Source organism: Sorex fumeus, unplaced genomic scaffold, assembly GCF_029834395.1.
Source record: "Sorex fumeus unplaced genomic scaffold, SorFum_2.1 ptg000019l, whole genome shotgun sequence".
In the NCBI taxonomy this organism is placed as follows: domain Eukaryota; kingdom Metazoa; phylum Chordata; class Mammalia; order Eulipotyphla; family Soricidae; genus Sorex; species Sorex fumeus.
In genome coordinates this window covers 452,316-470,504 of record NW_026606076.1, presented here as the reverse complement: position 1 = coordinate 470,504, position 18,189 = coordinate 452,316, and the positions used below count along the sequence as shown (strand labels likewise).

General features: G+C 64.4%; 2 protein-coding genes across 3 annotated transcripts; both read left to right on the top strand.

Annotated features, from left to right (window-relative positions):
• The first annotated feature begins 5,971 nt into the window (after positions 1-5,971).
• Positions 5,972-15,645, top strand: MAP2K7 (mitogen-activated protein kinase kinase 7). 2 transcript variants are annotated; one of them, XM_056113184.1, is made up of 12 exons: positions 5,972-6,226; positions 7,899-7,946; positions 10,200-10,341; positions 10,458-10,524; positions 10,613-10,726; positions 10,822-10,941; positions 12,070-12,177; positions 12,268-12,447; positions 12,541-12,621; positions 12,752-12,894; positions 13,617-13,662; positions 13,756-15,645. In XM_056113184.1, the coding sequence occupies exons 1-12, from the start codon at positions 6,103-6,105 to the stop codon at positions 13,888-13,890; spliced, it is 1,308 nt and encodes a 435-aa protein (XP_055969159.1). In that variant the 5' UTR covers positions 5,972-6,102; the 3' UTR covers positions 13,891-15,645. The 2 variants fall into 2 exon arrangements, with proteins under 2 accessions (XP_055969159.1, XP_055969160.1); XM_056113185.1 differs by lacking the exon at positions 7,899-7,946 and having other exon boundaries at positions 5,977-6,226.
• Positions 14,778-17,814, top strand: TGFBR3L (transforming growth factor beta receptor 3 like). Its single transcript, XM_056113240.1, is given in 5 exon segments — positions 14,778-14,832; positions 16,382-16,470; positions 17,215-17,292; positions 17,294-17,417; positions 17,519-17,814. Coding segments are annotated over 5 exon segments (642 nt in total).
• Positions 17,815-18,189: the final 375 nt, after the last annotated feature.

The window sequence follows — 18,189 nt, the reverse complement described above, 5'->3', positions numbered from 1 at the left end:
TCCCTGCCGGCCCTGTAGGATGCCCTGCCCGCTGAGGTGCGGACCGGATGGAGGAGGAGTGAGGGGGCGGGGCGTCGTGGGGGCGGGGCTTCCAGCCGGCCCCGCCCCCTCCATCCCTGCCGGCCCTGTAGGATGCCCTGCCCACTGAGGTGCGGACCGGATGGAGGAGGAGTGAGGGGGCGGGGCGTCTCGTGGGCGGGGCTTCCAGCCGGCCCCGCCCCCTCCATCCCTGCCGGCCCTGTACGAAGCCCTGCCCGCTGAGGTGCGGGACCGGATGGAGGAGGAGAGAGGGGGCGGGGCGTCTCGTGGGCGGGGCTTTCATCCGGCCCCGCCCCCTCCATCCCTGCCGGCCCTATACGAAGCCCTGCCCGCTGAGGTGCGGACCGGATGGAGGAGGAGTGAAGGGGGCGGGGCGTCGAGGGGCGGGGCTTTCATCCGGCCCCGCCCCCTCCATCCCTGCCGGCCCTGTAGGATGCCCTACCCGCTGAGGTGCGGACCGGATGGAGGAGGAGTGAGGGGCGGGGCGTCTCGTGGGCGGGGCTTCCAGCCGGCCCCGCCCCCTCCATCCCTTGCTGGCTCTTGCTTTGGCTCTTTTGGAAGGTTTGGAAGGGAGGCGGCCACCTGGGCCAGGGGCCAGGAGAGAAGTCGCAAATACGCCAGCCCGGAGCCCAGGCAAGATCCCAAGACTGGTTTGGGGAGATGCAGACGCTGTGGATTGGGGGTGGTACGTCATGGAGGGATTAACTCAGACCGTGGGATCCTCAGAGACACCCCACCCCTGTGTTCTCCGGCTGGCAGGCCTGGCTACCCCGCCCCCACCCCCACCCACCCCGCCCTTGCCCGGGGCCAGGTGAGGCTGTGCTTCTCCTGTTCCCCCCCCCCCCCCCCCCCCGCCTCCCACCCAGTCCTCCTCCGACGTCACTACCTACGGGGGGAGGGGACCATCCCAATGGGATTTCAACCCTGTCCCCCCCCTGCAACCTAATTGCTTGTATCTGGGGTTCTCTCCCAAGGAGAGGACACAGACGCCACGGAAAAAGTCCCTTGCCCCTAACTTGATGCGATTTCCTTATTTATATGTGGTTTGCTCTGCAGGTTACGGACTTGGGGGGGAGGGGGGGAAATGGTTCTCATGTTTGGCAAGGCAATAAGATCAACCTCGTTGCCCTTAAAGCAAAACAAAACCCAGGAACACACCGTAACATTCCAGGCCCCACCCCTAAAAATTGACTTAGGAACTTTGGAAGGAGACCAGGAACTTGTCGGTAACTCAGAAGCCCGCGTAACTTTGAAGCAGGTGACCCAGGGCTGTGTGTGGATGTGTTGGCTGGCAGGATCTTTGGGGGTCTAAATGAGGCTATTGGGATGGGGGTCGCGATCTTGTTTCTATGGGGTGGGGGGCTGTACCCAGTGGTGCTCAGGGACTTCTCCTGATTCTCTGCTCAAGAGTGACCCCTGGCGGTGCTAGGAGAACCACATGTGATGCCAGGGTTCAAACCAGGATTGGCCTTGCCCGCTGACCTCTCTCCCCTTCGAGTTTTTCCACGAGGGACCCCTTTTCGCCTGAAGACATGCAATAAAAATGAGCACTGCCAGAAACTACCTGGAATTTATGACACAGTTGAATTTGGATTATATATATATATTTTTTGCGGGGGGTTGTGTATTCCATGCTCCGTGCTCAGGAGTTCCTCTCGTCTGGAAACTGTGTTGACCCGGCGATGGAACTGGGCCCCACATACAAAGCATGTGCTCATCTGAATTTCTCCCACTGGCTCTGATTTAATTTTGGTCATTGCATGTTCAGGAACCTCTGTTGCCCGATCGTTTCTGCGACCCCCCTCATTCAGCGATGTGACCAGTTGTGAGCCACAGCTGAAGAAGTTCGGGTCTCGGGGCTGGAGTGATAGCGCGGCGGGTAGGGCGTTGACCGACACAGGTTCGATTCCCAGCGCCCCGTATGGTCCCCCGAGCACCGCCAGGAGCGATTCCTGAGTGCATGAGCCAGGAGGAACCCCTGAGCATCGCTGGGTGTGACCCAAAAAGCAAAAAAAAAAAAAAAGAAGAAGTTCGGGTCTCAGGCAGGGACTCTGATGGAATTTACGACGGGAATTTTCTCCTTGGGAAAATACACCTACGGGCACCACAACCTACACGAGGTTCTGCTAGTAATTTTCAGCACCCAGCAGTTTCCGTTGGGTCCTCCAGGGGGCGCTACTGTGGGAGGTGGTGCATGAATGGTGGACCATGCATTTTTTTTGCACTCTTGCAAGGACACTCAGATCTGTGGGTGCTTAATAAATGCTACCCATGAGAACTATTGTTCTGATCGCTTGTGCTAATTTCTTCTAAGTCTCTTCTGTCACTGGTTAGGTCGGTGGCGCCATTCCAGTGCATGTGTCAAAGGTCTAACCTCTATCCGGGGATCAGAGATGCTGAAAAGGGGAGATGAGAGTGGGGGTGTGGAGAGCTTAGCTGATCTATGAGAGGAAGTAGATAGCATTGTCTGCCTAGCTGTTTGGGGGTTCTCGGGGGCTACTCTGGATTGAGTGCTTTGGGGACTGGTTGACGCTGGTTTTTTTTTTCTTTTTTGGGTCACACCCAGCGATGCACAGGGGTTCCTCCTGGCTCTGCACTCAGGAGTTACTCCTGGCGGTGCTCAGGGGGCCATATGGGATGCTGGGAATCGAACCCGGGTCAGCCACGTGCAAGGCAAACGCCGTCCCCGCTGTGCTATCGCTCCAGCCCCGATGCTGGGTTTTGAACCCGTAATTTCAGCATGCAAACCATGTAATGCAACCCAATTAGCCATTTCCCTGGAAAATGTTTTCACTTGTCTTTCTTCATGGGGGGGTGGGGACAGTAGGGGTTATAAGTGAGCCAACGCCCAGAAGTAGCTCAGGAACTATTATTATTATTATTATTATTATTTTGCTTTTTGGGTTGCACCCAGCTGATGCTCAGGGGTTCCTCCTGGCTCTGCACTCAGGAATCACTCCTGGCGGTGCTTGGGGGACCATATGGGGTGCTGGGAATCGAACCCAGGTCGGCCGCATGCAAGGCAAACGCCCTACCCGCTGTGCTATGGCTCCAGCCCCAAGGAACTATTATTTTTATTTCATGATTTTTAGGTCAAACCTGGCAGTGCTCAGGGGTTACTTCTGGTTTTGCACTCATATGGGATGCCAGGGATCGAATCTGGGCTACCAAACGCCCTACCTGCTGTGCTATTGCTTCAGTCCCTTTAGGATTATTTATTTATTTATTTGTTTATTTTTTGCTTTTTGGGTCACACCCGGCGATGCACAGGGGTAACTCCTGGCTCTGCACTCAGGAGTTACTCCTGGCGGTGCTTAGGGGACCATATGGGCTGCTGGGAATTGAACCCAGGTCGGCCGCGTGCAAGGCAAACGCCCTCCCCGCTGTGCCATCTCTCCAGCCCCCTAGGATTATTCTTGATTGTGTACTCAGGAGTGACCCCCGGCAGTGCTCAGGGGACCCTGTGATGTGATGCCAGGGATTCAAACCAGGTTGACTACATGCAAGGCAAAGACCTTACCTCCTGTATTGTCTCTTTGGCCTACACTTTCTCTTTTTCTTCTTCCCCTCCTTTTTTTTTTTTTTTTTGTCTCTTTGCATTACACCCGATGTTGCTCAGGGGTTACTCCTGGCTCTCCACTCAGGAATTATTCCTGGTGGTACTTGGGTGACATTCTGGGATGCCAGGGATCAAAACCAGGTGGGCCGTGTGCAAGGCAAACGTCCTACCCGCTGTACTATGCTCCAGCCCCTCTTCTTTCCTTTTTTCTTTTTTTTTTTTTTTTTGCTTTTTGGGTCACACCTGGCAATGCACAGGGGTTATTCCTGGCTCTCTGCACTCAGGAATCACTCCTGGCGGTGCTCAGGGGACCCTATGGGATGCTGGGAATCGAACCCGGGTCGGCCGCGTGCAAGGCAAACGCCCTACCCGCTGTGCTATTGCTCCAGCCCCCTCTTCTTCCCTTTCATCCGTCCCAGTGCAGTCTTGTAGACGCTTCACCTTTAAGTTGTCACCAGGAGTCCCCACAAATCTTAAGCACCTGTCCTAGTGTCACCAGGCTGGATACTTAGTACAGCCAACTTGGTCCCATAACCTCCTGCTTGGTCACCACCGTCTCTGCAGAATACAGTCCTCCTGCTTTGTTCCTGGGACACACCCTGCTGTGCTCAAGCCTAACTCCTGGCTCAGTGCTCAAGCATCATTCCCGGGGGCGGGTGCTTGGGGACCACTTGGGGTGCCGGGAATCGAACCTGGCTCTGCTGTGTGCAACGCGAGTGCTCTACCTGCTGTACTATCACTCCAGCCCCAAATACTGTCCTCTTGGGACTAGGGAAGTCGTTCAAGTAGCTGGGTGCATTCCTGGTGGGCAGAAACTGGCTCCCTGGTCCCCCCAAAGTTCTTCTCTCACCTCCTGGAAGATGGGGGCATTTTTCCCAGCGTCCTCCTCTAAACCCGTTAAAGGACCCATTATGGCAGCAGAGATCACCCTTCAAAAGTCAAGTGCTGGGGCTGGAGCGATAGCACAGCGCGTAGGGTGTTCGCCTTGCACGTGGCCAACCCGGGTTCGATTCCCAGCATCCCATATGGTCCCCTGAGCACTGCCAGGGCTGATTCCTGAGTGCATGAGCCAGGAGGAACCCCTGTGCGTCGCCAGGTGTGACCCAAAAAGCAAAAAAAAAAAAAAAAGTCAAGTGCTGGGGACTCTTTTCCGTTGTCATCAGAAGTGGGAGCAGGAGGACAGGGGGTGCTGCATTTCAGAAGAGATTGGGGTGTGTGTGTGGGGGGGAAGATATCTTCAATGTCCCACTGGGATGTCCCTGAGCTGGTGGTCCTGGACCTCAGCCCCGTTGCCCACATCAGGAATCGCATCAGTGGATTCCCAGATTCCCCGCGACAGTCGCCCCGAGTCCTTAGCCCGCCCCTCCCGCCTGTCCTTGGCCAAACTCGAAACTTGCAAGTAATGAAAGCGCGTCCCACGGTGTCTAATTATAGGGAGGTGGCAGCATAACGGGGCTTTCATTTAATGCTTTCATTAAAGCACTGTCTGGACCGTGACAGGCATTCAGCGAGGGCTAAGTAGGTGCCAAACTTGGGCAGAACCAGCAAGAACGAAGAGTTGGGAGCAAGCCGGAGCGATAAAACCGAGGGGAAGGGCTGGAGCGATAGCACAGCGGGGAGGGCATTTGCCTTGCACGCGGCCGACCCGGGTTCGATCCCCAGCATCCCATATGGTCCCGCGAGCACCGCCAGGGGTAATTCCTGAGTGCATGAGCCAGGAGTGACCCCTGTGCATTGCCAGGTGTGACCCAAAAAGCAAAAAAATTAAAAAAAAGTGCAGGGGCTGGAGAGATAGCACAGCAGGTAGGGTGTTTGCCTTGCACGCAGCCGACCCGGGTTCGATCCCCAGCATCCCATATGATCCCCCGAGCACCGCCAGGGGTAATTCCTGAGCGCAGAGCCAGGAGTGACCCAAAAAAAAAAAAAAAAGCAAAAAAAAAAAAAAAACCGAGGGGAGGGCGTTTGCCTGGCACGCGTCCGACGTGTTTCGACCTCCAGCCCCGCCAGCAGCGATCCCGGAGTGCAGAACCAGGAGGCGGCCCGGAGGCTGGCCGAAGAAACAGACCAAAACGGGAAAGAACGAGGAGGAAGCTGGGGACCCAACCAGGAGATCGAGCGGACGCACCAGGAGCCGGGGCCGCCTCGCGTGTGACCGCGTCTGGCCCCAGTGCGCACGCGTGGCTCGCTGCCACGCCCCCGAGCGGCGGGCAGCTTGCGCATGCGCGCCTCGGGGTTTTTCCCCCCCCTTTTCCCCAAGGGTGTGTTGAATGGGCGGGCTAGTGCCCGGCTGGGCCTCTAGGTGGCGACAGAGCGGCGCCCGGGACGAAGTGCGCGTGCGCAGCCGTGGGCCGGCGGCGAGCAGGGCGGGCGCGCGCCGCGAGCATGCGCCGTGCCGGGAGAGACGGCGGCTCGGCGGGGTCATCCCGGCGCAGGCGCAGTGCGGTGTTTGTCTGCCGGACTGACGGGCGGCCGGGCGGTGCGCGGCGGCGACGGCGGCGGGGAAGATGGCGGCGTCCTCCCTGGAGCAGAAGCTGTCCCGCCTGGAGGCCAAGCTGAAGCAGGAGAACCGCGAGGCCCGGCGGAGGATCGACCTCAACCTGGATATCAGCCCGCAGCGGCCCCGGCCCAGTAAGCGCGGCGGCGTGGGGGAGGGGGCGGGCGAGGCGCGCGCGGCGGCGGGAGGCCCCGCCCCCGCCGGCAGGCCCCGCCCCCGCTTCCGGGGCGCGCTCGCCCCGCCCCTCCGGCCTCCCCCCCGCGCGCCGGCGTCTCGCGGGGCGAGGGTCACGGTGACCCGGGGTGGGCAGGGGAGGGCGCGGGGCCGGCGGGCGCGGCCTGGGGCCCGGGCGGCCCCCTCCCTTCCCGGCCAGGTGCCCCCAGCCCCCGCCCCCCGCCCCGCGACCCCGCCCCGCACCTGCCGGCCCACCCGCGCGCCGGGTCCCCGGGATCCCGGGCGCATCTGTCACCTGCGGGGAGGAGCCACCGCGGGCACGTGCTGGTGCCTCCGGGTGGGCCAGAAGATGAGATCGACCCTCCGCCCCGGGCGTCCGTGCCCCTGCACCCTCCTGCCTGCGTGGGGACCGGGGGGGGGGGGGGGCTTGTCGCCAGCCCACGCACATCTGGGCCGGGCCGCACCTGGGGTCCCATGACCCCCCCCCTCCGCTCCCCTGGGCACCCCCCCAGCCCCTGTCCCCGTTCCAACCTTGTCCCCCTTTTCCTGGAGTGGGTTTCCCGACGACGACCCCTCCCCCTCCCCCCTTGCCGTGCGGTGCCCTCCCCCTCCCCCCCAACCCCATCTGGAGTTCCAGCACTGACCGCTGGCCAAGGAGCTGCCTGGCCACAGCTGGTGTCCGTGTTGGGTCCAAGAGAGAAAACCCACCCCCCCGCCCCCGCCCTCATTGGCTCAGGCCGGGGGCCCCTGTTAGGTTGGGGGGTTTGGGTCGTGTGTTGTTGGAGGCTGTACCCGGCTTACTCCCGCCTCTGGGGTCACCGCTTCCAGGGGTCAGGGAACCTTGGGCAGCGCTGGGAATGGCACCCGGGTCGGCCACTTGCCAGGCGGGACAGCTTCCCTCCCTCCCTCTGGGTCCCTGACATAGATGTCCCCCTCCCTGCAAGGCCCCCCCTTCCCCCACAAAGAGCTGCCCTGGAAGTATTTTTTTTTTTTTTGGATCCAGCCGATTTCCCTTCTGGGGCGACTGACCCCCGATGGCTGACAGCTGACCCCTCCCCCCCAGAGGTCATTGGGAAAAGCAGAGGTCAGAGATTCCTGCAATCAGCTACCCTGAGCACCCCCCGTTCACCCAGCCTGGCTTTCCCACCACTCCCTGCGGGCACCTGGGGGAGGGGGTGTCGGTTGTTCCCAGAGTGGCAGGGTGGGGGTGGAGTGTCCCTTGGGGGACCCAGAAAGGGTCCTGAAGGCAGTGATGCAGGAGAGCCTGGAAGCCCACAACTCCCCCCCACCCCCCGAGGGTTGGCCCCCCAGTGTGAAGGGGACAGGTGGGGGTCCAGGGCACGGGGTGGCTGTCCCGGCTGTGTAGCGTGGCACGGCGAGGCCCAGGGCACGCAGGCTGTCACCCCCCACCCGCCCCCTGCCCCCCTCGCCCAGGCGTTTGTCGGTCGGCTCCATCCCATGCACCCATCTGTCGGTTTCCGCCCATCTCTGCCCTCGGCCCCTTCTCGTCATGGTTTGATTTCTTTTTCTGTTGGACGGATGGGTGGTTTCTGTTGTGATTTATCGTGGTGTTGTTTTGTTTTTTTTTTTTGTTTCCTTTTTTTTTTTTCTTCCTTTTTCCCCCCCATCCAGTTATTGTGATCACTCTAAGCCCTGCTCCTGCCCCGTCCCAACGAGCAGGTACCAGCCTTTTTATCATCACCGCTTGGGCCTCTGCACCACTGACCCCCGCCCCACCCCCCTAACCGCTGCCCGGCCGCAGAATGCCACCCTGGCTCCCGCTGTGTGTGCCCGTGCGCCTGCGCCCCGACTCTCTCCTTTCACCCCATTTGTCTCGGGCCCGCCCCCCGCTGTCTTCTCAGCTCCTTTTTCCAGCTCCTGCTCCAGCGGGGAACCCCGAGAGGAGGAAATGGGGCCCCCGCTCACCCACCTGAGGCCCCCTGTGTGCTCTGCATGAGTGTGTGTGTGTGTGTGTGTGTGTGTGTGTGTGTACGCGTGCAAGCAACCTTATGGAACCAGGTTGGGGGGGCGGTGCCCCCGACTCTATTCCAGCTGTTGAACAGACCTCAGCATGCTGGGGACCTTGACAGGGACACACACACACACACACACACACACACACACACACACACTTGGCCTCCTGGGGGTGGGCGTGGGGTTTCCTGGAAGAGTGACCTGGAGCTTAGGGGATGGCAGAGCAGAACAGGGTTTGAGGTTCCGCAGGGCCGCTTGGGGACAGCATCTGAAGAGAGTGGGACTTGGGGGGTGGGCGCGGTGGGAGGCTGAAGAGGAGAGCAGGGGTGTGATGTGTACGTGCGTGTGTGAGACAGAGAGGGGGGGATGAGGGGGGCTGGCCACATCTCCCTGTGTCAGGGCACGCAAGAGCATTGGGTCCTGAGCTCATCTCTGCAGCTCCCGATGGGCTACTCGGGTGTGCATGCGTGCGTGCGTGTGTGTGTGTGTGTGTGTGTGTGTGTGTGTGTGTGTGAGTGTGTGTGAGTGCTCGTGGGGATGCCCCACCCAGCCCCGCCCCGGCTCCCTCTCCTGAGCCCCCGGTGCCCATCACCCCCTTTCAGATCTCTGTTCTCACCCACTCTTGGTGCGTCTCCGCCCCTGCCCCCACCTTCCCACCAGCCCCTCTTAACCCCCCCCCCACATCGCACTTCATTTCTGGGGCCCAGATTCTGAGGCAGCCCATCGCCTTCAAGATAGGAACCAATCGAGCCCCTGAGGTGTGAGGAGGGTCCTCCAGTGTTGGGGTGCAGGGGAAAGTGGGGGGCTCTATAGGCTGTCAAGCCAGAGAGGGAGGGCAAGGACCCTGATGTGGTTGAAGCAGACACTCGGGGGACACCAGGCCTGGCCATATGCCCCGGGTTGCCAGAGCTGCTTCTTAGAGGGGCCAGGCCCTTGTGGCCTCTGCGCCCTGCCGGCTAGTCAGGGGTGCCTCCACTCGGGTCCCCACAGGGCGACAGAGGGCCTGGCCACCCGCAGCTCCGCTGCTGTGTGTCCCCCACCTTCGGCCAGGTGGGAGAAGGGGCGCCCGCGGGCCAGGGGGAGGAGGACAGGCCCCGGTCTCTGGGATGGAAACCCCCTTCTGCTGCCCATCCGGGCCAGGCCCCCCAGAACCTGCTCTCCCCTGGCCTGGGCCTCTCTCCGGCCTGTCTCCATGCGGCTGAGCCCCAAGTCTGTCTGTCTGCACCCCTCCCCTAATACCGCCTGCCCCTCCTGGGGTGCCCGCTGCCCGCCCGCTGCCCGCCTGCCCGCCCCGCCTGCCTGTAGCATGTCCGAGCTGTCTGCATGCAGGCTGCTGGGGAGAACGAGACCACCTCACCCCCAAGACCCCCTGTTCTGCCAGCCTCTGGAGTGCCAGGGCCCCCCAGAGTAGAGAGACCCGGCCTGGAGTCCGGCCACTGCCCCTCTGGGCCCCAGCTCGGCAGGCCAGGCGGGAGTGGTACAGATGAGCTGGCCTCCAGTGGTGGGGGATTGGGGGGGTCCCTGGGTTCCTGGCAGGGTGGGCTCAGTGCTGCTGCCAGCCAGGCACGGGCTGGACAGAGAAGAACGAAGGGGGGCGGTCCCAGCACAGGGAGCACCCGGCTGAGGGGGCACCATTAGGATATAGCCTTGGGGCCTCATTTTTCTGCTAACGTAGACTCCGGGGGGAAGCTTCAGCCTCTGGGTGCCCCCTCCCCTGCAGCCCACTCCCTGGCGGGCTGGGAGCAGGCACCCTCTCAGGATGATCTGGGGGTGCCGAGGGGAGTCCCAGCTCCTCTAGCCCAGGCTTGTGGGGGGGGGGGGGGGCGAAGAGCAGTACTGACCTGCCTGGGCAGTCCCACGGGGATCAGGTGAGCGCCCCCCCACCCCCCAGTGGCAGCCCTGGGTCTCGGGTGGCTGGGAGCTCACCCCTTCCCTGCCCCTGGCTCTCCCCCCCCCCAGCCCTGCCACTCCCGTTGGTCAACGATGGGGGCACCCGTTCACCGTCCTCGGAGAGCACCCCACAGCACCCCACGCCCCCCAGCCGGCCCCGCCACATGCTGGGACTCCCGTCCACGCTGTTCGCACCCCGCAGCATGGAGAGGTGAGCTGGGGCAGGCCCACGTGGGGAGGGGCGATGCCCCCTGGACGCCCCTGCGGGAGGCACTCGGGTGGGGTGGGGTCCCCTTCTCACGACCACGCCGCCCTCTGTTCCCCCAGCATCGAGATCGACCAGAAGCTGCAAGAGATCATGAAGCAGACGGGTTATCTAACCATCGGGGGCCAGGTACCCCCTTCCCTCAGCCCCTGGGGTGGTGGGGGCGGGCTGGGCAAAGACCCAGCAGCCCCTCAATTCCGGACTGCCCCCCCGCCAGCGCTACCAGGCAGAAATCAGTGACCTGGAGAACCTGGGGGAGATGGGCAGTGGCACCTGCGGCCAGGTGTGGAAGATGCGCTTCCGGACTACGGGGCACATCATCGCTGTCAAGGTGAGTCTGTCCCCACCCCACACACACAGCCCCCAGACCTGGGGATGGAGGGGACCCGTCCCCCGTGTGCTGAGGTGAGCCCCGACTCTGTGCAGCAAATGCGGCGCTCTGGGAACAAGGAAGAGAACAAGCGGATCCTCATGGACCTGGACGTGGTGCTCAAGAGCCACGACTGCCCCTACATCGTGCAGTGCTTCGGGACTTTCATCACCAATGTGAGCGTCGTGCCCCTGAGATGAGGCCCCGCCCCCAGAGTCAGGCTCCGCCCCTGGGAACCAGGCTCCGCCCCTGAGAAAAGGCCACGCCCTAGTCCTGCCTCTGGGAGGTCAGACTACTGAGAAGGCCACGCCCCTGCGAGCTAGGCTCCACCTCTGAGACGATTCTGCCCCACCCCTGGAGTCAGGCTCCGCCCCCTAGAGAAGGCCACGCCCTTGTCCGGCCTCTGGGAGTCTGCTCCTGAGAAGACCACGCCCCTGCGAGCCAGGATCCGCCTTTGAGAGAAAACCCTGCCCCGCCCTTGCTGTAAAGGCTCCGCCCCCGAGAAAAGGCCACGCCTTAGTCCTGCCTCTGGGAGGTCGGACTACTGAGAAGGCCACGCCCCTGGGAGCCAGTCTCCACCTCTAAGAAAAGGCCCTGCCCCACCCCTGGAATCAGGCTCCGCCCCCTAGAGAAGGCCACGCCCTTGTCCGGTCTTAGAGTCACTGCTCTTGAGAAGGCCACGCCCCTGCGAGCCAGGTTCCGCCTCTGAGAAAAGATCCTGCCCCGCCCTTGCCGTAAAGGCTCCGCCCCTGAGAAAAGGCCACGCCCTAGTCCTGCCTCTGGGAGGTCAGACTACTGAGAAGGCCACGCCCCTGGGAGCCAGTCTCCACCTCTAAGAAAAGGCCCTGCCCCGCCCCTGGAATCAGGCTCCGCCCCCTAGAGAAGGCCACGCCCTTGTCCGCGCTCAGAGTCACTGCTCTTGAGAAGGCCACACCCCTGCGAGCCAGGCTCCGCCTCTGAGAAAAGATTCTGCCCCACCCCTGGAGTCGGGCCCCGCCCCCTAGAGTAGGCCACGCCCTTCTCCGGCCTCTGGGCGTCTGCTCCTGAGAAGGCCACGCCCCTGCGAGCCAGACCCCGCCTCTGAGAAAAGATCCTGCCCCGCCCTTGCTGCAAAGGCTCCGCCCCTAAGAAGGCTACGCTTTTGTGTCCCCCCCCCCCACCCACCCTTTTGGAAGTCACTGTACTCCCTAGAAGGCCACGCTCTTGTCCTGCCCCTGGGAATCGGGCCTCGCCTCTGAGCCCTGCCCTGGGGACAGGTGGGCCCTGAGGGTCCAGCCGCCCCCAGCCTCTTGGCCCTCCCCCAGACGGACGTCTTTATTGCCATGGAGCTGATGGGCACGTGTGCAGAGAAACTCAAGAAGCGGGTGCAGGGCCCCATCCCGGAGCGGATCCTGGGCAAGATGACAGTGGCGGTGAGCTGGGGGCAGTGGAGGGAAGAGGGGAGGGCGCGGGCGGGCGTCGGGCCACCCTCACCATCGCCCGTGTCTCCGCCCGCGTCCCAGATCGTCAAGGCGCTCTTCTACCTGAAGGAGAAGCACGGCGTGATCCACCGCGACGTCAAACCCTCCAACATCCTGCTGGACGAGCGGGGCCAGATCAAACTCTGCGACTTCGGCATCAGCGGCCGCCTCGTGGACTCCAAGGCCAAGACGCGGAGCGCCGGCTGCGCCGCTTACATGGCGGTGGGTGGCGTGCCCCTGGGTGGGGCCGGGGCCGGGGTGCCCCCTGCCCCAGCTCCCCGAGGCGCAGCCTCACCTTTCTCACCCGTTCCGCAGCCTGAGCGCATCGACCCCCCGGACCCCACCAAACCCGACTACGACATCCGGGCCGACGTGTGGAGCCTGGGCATTTCATTGGTGAGCTGTGGCCCCCTTTTTTGCGGGAGCTGGGGGGGCGTCGTTGGGAAGGTCTTTGGGGGGCACAGAGGGAGCAGGGAGGGGCTGCCGCTGTGTCCCTGCCAGCCCCGCCCGCCCGGGTCTCTCCTAGGTGGAGCTGGCCACGGGGCAGTTCCCTTACAAGAACTGCAAGACGGACTTCGAGGTCCTCACCAAGGTCCTGCAGGAGGAGCCCCCGCTCCTGCCCGGCCACATGGACTTCTCGGGGGACTTCCAGTCCTTCGTCAAAGACTGGTGAGCTGGGGGGCGGTCACGGCGGGTGGGGGGAGTGTGGGAACACCCTGCACTCCTGGCGCCTGGAGGGGTTTGGGGCCTGGAGCTGGGGTGGGAAGGGGCTCCACGAAGGAGGCGTGATGGTGGAGAGACGGCCGGGCGTGGGAGTGGTCCAGGGAGGGCGGCATGTGCGGCTCGGCCACTCGTGACCCTCGGGGCTGGCCCAGTGCAGCCATGACCAGCAGGGGGCCTTTGCCGCACAGCCACTGCTTCTGGGCCGCCTCCACCGTCCACCTGGTCTCGCTCAGGGCTGTGGCTTTTTCAGTGGAGGTGGCACCTTATTTTTTTATTTTTTTTATTTTTTTTTGCTTTTTGGGTCATACCCGGCAATGCACAGGGGTTCCCTCTAGCTCTGCACTCAGGAATGACTCCTGGCGGTGCTCGGGGGACCCTATGGGATGCTGGGAATCGAACCCGGATCGGCCGCGTGCCAGGCAAACGCCCTACCCGCTGTGCCATCGCTCCAGCCCCTGGAGGTGGCATCTTGCGAGTCTTCTCAGGGCCTCTTGACAGAGCCCTTTCCCCCAAGCAAGCCCCCACCCCACCCCACCCCAGCTCTCAGGAAGCTTCCAAGGAGTGGGACGGATGCGGGGGAGCCGCTGGGAGGGGGGGCAGCTGAGCCCCCCCCTTCCCCCCCCACCGTGCCCGGCTACTAACTCGCTTCCCGTCTCCGCCTCTCGCAGCCTTACTAAAGATCACAGGAAGAGACCAAAGTATAATAAGCTACTTGTGAGTACTGGGTCCCCCCCCCCCAGTCCTGCCCCTGCCCCCAGCACCCCCGCCCTGGGCCAGCCTGCGCTGACCCTTGACCTCGGCCTGCAGGAACACAGCTTCATCAAGCGCTACGAGACGCTGGACGTGGACGTGGCCACTTGGTTCAAGGACGTCATGGCGAAGACAGAGTCCCCCCGCAGCAGCAGCGTCCTGAGCCAACACCACCTGCCCTTCTTCAGGTAGCCGGGGGGCTGCAGCCGGCCACCCCGGGGGCGGGGAGGCCAGGGGCCCGGCCACGGCCCCCCACCCCGGCCCCCCGGCCCCCCGCCCGCCGCTCCCCCAGCTGGGGGAGAACCGGGTCCGCTGAGGGCTGAGGACAGCACGCGGGGGTGGGGGGCGCCGCCCCTCGTCCCCCCGCCCACCGGCCGTGGACAGACGGGCCACCAGGCTGCCGGCCCTGGGCGCCCCGACAGACACTGTGAAGGGCTGTGAGCAGGCGCCGCACGGACTCGCTATTTATTCAGCCGAACCTCGGGGCCCAGGAGAGCGCCGCCTGCGTGCCCGCGCCTTCCCGCCCCGCAGACACGCTGTCTCTGCGCCCCCTCTCTACCTCTCCCTGCCCGCCGGCCCCTGCCCTGGGCGCCCCCTGCCCCAGGACCTTGGGGAGCCGCTGCCCTTGCCGCCGCTGTGCGCTCCTCCCCACCCCTTCTCCTCTCTCTCCCTCTCTCTTCCCTCTCTCGCTCTCGCTCTCTCTGATCTCAGGGGGTCCTTTTTGAAGTTTATTGTATTTTATTGTACCGGGGGGTGCGGGTGGGGAGCGCGTTCCGGAGCTCGTCGGTACCTTCCGAAACTACCAAAGTCATGTTGAGCTGCTCGGGAGGGGACGGGGGCGCTGGCCCCGGGGGGGAGAGTCCCCGACAGGCGGGGACCCCGGGGAGCAGGGAGGGGCTTCCCCCTGGGGGCTGGAGACTGGAGACACAGCTTAGGGGTACGGGTGAGTCGAGGAGGAGCTAGCTCAGGGGGCCCGAGGAGGAGCAGCCGCGGCCGCACAGGGGCCCTTCAGGGAAGGAGGCCGGGCCGGGCCGGGCGGCGAGTGGGGGCATAGCCGGGAGGTGTGGAGGGAGCTGGTGATGACGGGGGGCCTGGACGCCCTGGGCCGGACCGTTCTTGGAGCAGGAGTGATGGGTGGGGAGATGTGTGAGGGTTCAGGGATGTTGGGCAGGGACAGAGGCAGGACGCGTGGAAGGCTGAGGTATGTGGAGACAGATGCGCCCCCCTGAGCACCCCTTGACTCACTGAGACCAGCCCCCCGGAGGGAGAGCCAGGGCCCCGGAGCCTCCGCCACAGCCGAGGGGGAGCTGGGGGGTTTCCTCCCCCCCATTTTTCGTTGGTGATGCATGCAAATCAAAAGTGGACAACACGTGGAATAACAAAAACGAAAAGACCCCACGAAACCAGCTGCCACCAGAGAGGCTCGTGGACAAAGCCCGCCTGCCCAGTGACCCCTCGGCAGCCGCGAAGCGCCACCGGCCACACGCTGCAAAAGTCCGAGTCGTGTCTGCTCCAGCCCCGGGGGCTGGGGGTTCTGCAAGCCCCCTTGCCCTGCGTTTCCTGGCGAGGGGCTGTCATCGGGAGGCCTGGCCGCTCCCCTCAGCCTTGGGGCAGCTGGACACGGCACAGCTGGGCGTGGGGCTGGGCCACATGGGGTTTGTGGGTTTTTTTTTTTTTTTAACGACAAAAAAAATTTTATTGAACTTGATTTTCTCTTTGGTGAGTGTGTCACCCCCGCCCCTGCCTCCCCCTTCACTAGCCAGCACCCCTGCACCAGGCAGGCTGGGGCCCTTGACAGCCTGGCCGGGCCCACACCCAGGGTGGGGGACCCACCCACAACCCCCTTCTCAGGCCGCCAGTATTGCTTCCTCGGCCCCTTTTTGAAAGGAAACGCCCTCGTTTGTAAATTCTTAGATGCTTGAGAATAAAGCCCTCCCTTTTCTTCTGGTCTGCTGTGTGGTGGGCCTGGGGAGGGGGGCCGGGAGTCTGAGGCTGGAGCTGGGGGTCGCTCTTGGCCCCACATCTGGCAGCCGGAGAGGGTCCCCACCCCGCACCCCGCCTCCAGCGCCTGGTCCTTAATCCCCACTGACCTTTGGGCCCTGGCTCAAGGCCCAGCCGTGTCCCCCCTCTGTGCCCAGCCAAGGACCTGTCTGCCCACCTGCGGGCCCCAGGGGGCCCCCACTCTGCCCTGGGCCTGCAGTACCACGGGGCTCCTACTAGTCGCGCTGCTCACACGCCTGGACCAGCCACGGGGACCCCAGGGGACCCCCTCTCCACCTGCTCTTCAGCTCCCTCCCTCCAAGAAGAGGCAGGGTGGGGGGGTCCTACCGCAGCAGGGAGGTTGAGGAGTGGGAGGGGGAACCGCCCTACCCTGCCAGTCCAAGCCTCCCCCCAGGCAGGGGGGTGTGGGTGCTGCCCCCAGCCGTCTGCTGAGGCAGGACAGGGGTGCGCGGCCTGGATGGACATCGGGACCCCTCCCCCGCCCCCCAGGACCCCATCCCCAGCAAGCGCTTCCCCCACCTGCCCTGGCTATGATGCTGGGGCTGGGGGAGAAACCCCGCAGGATCGCAGCACTGCGGTGGGCGGCGGGTGTGGGCCGAGTGCCCGGAGCGCCGCGGGGGACAGCGCTACCCCCCCACCCCGTGTCTCCCCACTTCTCCCCATCAGCACCCCCTTCCCGCAGCGGCCCACCGAGGCCGACGCCTGCGCGCCGTCTTCAACGCGTCCGTGCAGTTCCTGCACTGTCAGCTCAGCCGCCGCCGCCGCCTCCCGGCAGCCCGCCGCGCCCACCCCGTCTCCCGGGGCGAGCTCGGGGGGCGTCGGGGCTTAGGGAGAACGGGCGGGGTATCCGCGTTTCAGGCATCACTTTTGGGCTTCAGGAACAGGGACCCGGGCTGGGCACTGGGGTTCCGCGCGAGGGGCTTTGCACCCCAAGGGCAGGAGTCCAGAGCCCCTTTGGTGGGGCGCCGGGATCCCCCGCCGCGCTGGAAAGCAGCGCACTGGAGGGGGATCCCCAAAAGTACCGATGTGCCCAGGTGAGGTGCCCGGGGAGCTAGATCACGTGATCCGAACGGGCCTGAGCTCCGGACAGCGGGTGGACTGGGAGGCCGGTTGGCGACAGGGTCTCAGGCTGGAACTCAGGAGACCACCTCTGGGGGCTGGAGCAATAGCACCCAGCGGGGAGGGCGTTTGCCTTGCACGCGGCAGACCCGGGTTCGATTCCCAGCATCCCATATGGTCCCCCGAGCACCGCCAGGAGCAATTCCTGAGTGCATGAGCCAGGAGTGACCCCTGTGCATCGCCGGGTGTGACCCAAAAATAAAAAAGAGAGAGACCACCTCCACTCCCACTAACCGGTCCCAGGTCGGTGGGAGCAGGAAATGAGCACGGGGGCTAGGAGTTTAGCGGGTCCTCGCCTTCCACCCGGGTTCGATCCCTGGTACCCCACGGGATTCCCGGAGCCCACCTGGAGTCAGCCCTGAGCACCGCGGGGTGTGGCCCGGAAAGGGAGGGAAGGGGGTGCGCGCATCCTTGCGGGGACCGGGTCCGCTGACCTCTCCGTGCCCTCCACCCCCCCAGTGCCAGCCTCAGGACGGACCAGGCGTGCGCGGGCACCGGCCGCGGGGAGCCCCTGAGCGCCCACGGGCCCCAGCTGCACACGCAGCTGACCCAGCCCATCGTGGTCACCGTGCCGCGGCCGCCGCCCTCCCCGTGAGCGCGCAGCCCTCCTCCCGCAGTGCTCCCCGGCGCCCGCGAAGCTGGGTGGGGCGGATCTCTGGGTCCGGCCGGGGCGCGCTCTCAGCTCGGCGCTTCCCCGCAGGGCCCCCCAAGGGCGCCCCGGGCCGAGCCGCGCGACCCTCCCCTCCCGCAGCGGCCCCGGCCGTCGTGGCCCTGGCGCTGGCCGCCTTCGTGCTGGGCGCCGCGCTGGCCGCCGGCCTAGGTCTCGCCTGCGCGCGCTCGCTCAGGTACGGACCTGGGATGGCCGGGACCCCCGCGGGGGGTCCACCACCTCCTGACCTACGCTACGCCCCCAGCAGCCCCCAGGGGGCGCCCTTGCCCAGCCTGCCGCCGCTTCTACCTTGCAGGACCCCCCCACCCCCAACGCCCACCTCCTAGAGCCTCTCCCAGCAGCCCCCCCAGCCTAGGAGGCCTCAGTAGGGCAGGTAATTAATTATGGGGGAGGGGACCACTTAGCCTGTGCGCAGTGGGCAGTGCGCAGGACCACTCAAGAGTCACGAATGAGACCTTGAGAGCCTCCGCAGGCGCCAGGCGGACGAGGCAATGTCAAGGATGGGCTTGGAAAGGGAGGTGGGGTGCGTGGGATCCGCTCCCACGCTCCGCCTGGGTGGTCCCTCGCCAGAGATGAGGCACCCCCCACGGGGTCCAGGGACCAGGCCCACCAGGACTGTAGCAGCCGCCCTGGACCTTCGACCCGCTGGGACCAGAATCCATCCCTGCACCCTGCACTCCCCGGTTTCTCCTCCTCCTCCT

Excerpts from the sequence above, each read along its gene's own strand:
- MAP2K7 (XM_056113184.1), top strand. The coding sequence starts at position 6,103 with ATGGCGGCGTCCTCCCTGGAGCAGAAGCTGTCCCGCCTGGAGGCCAAG. Across the intron at positions 12,895-13,616 it reads CAGTCCTTCGTCAAAGACTG|CCTTACTAAAGATCACAGGA; the intron begins GTGAGCTGGGGG and ends CGCCTCTCGCAG. Across the intron at positions 13,663-13,755 it reads CAAAGTATAATAAGCTACTT|GAACACAGCTTCATCAAGCG; the intron begins GTGAGTACTGGG and ends CTCGGCCTGCAG.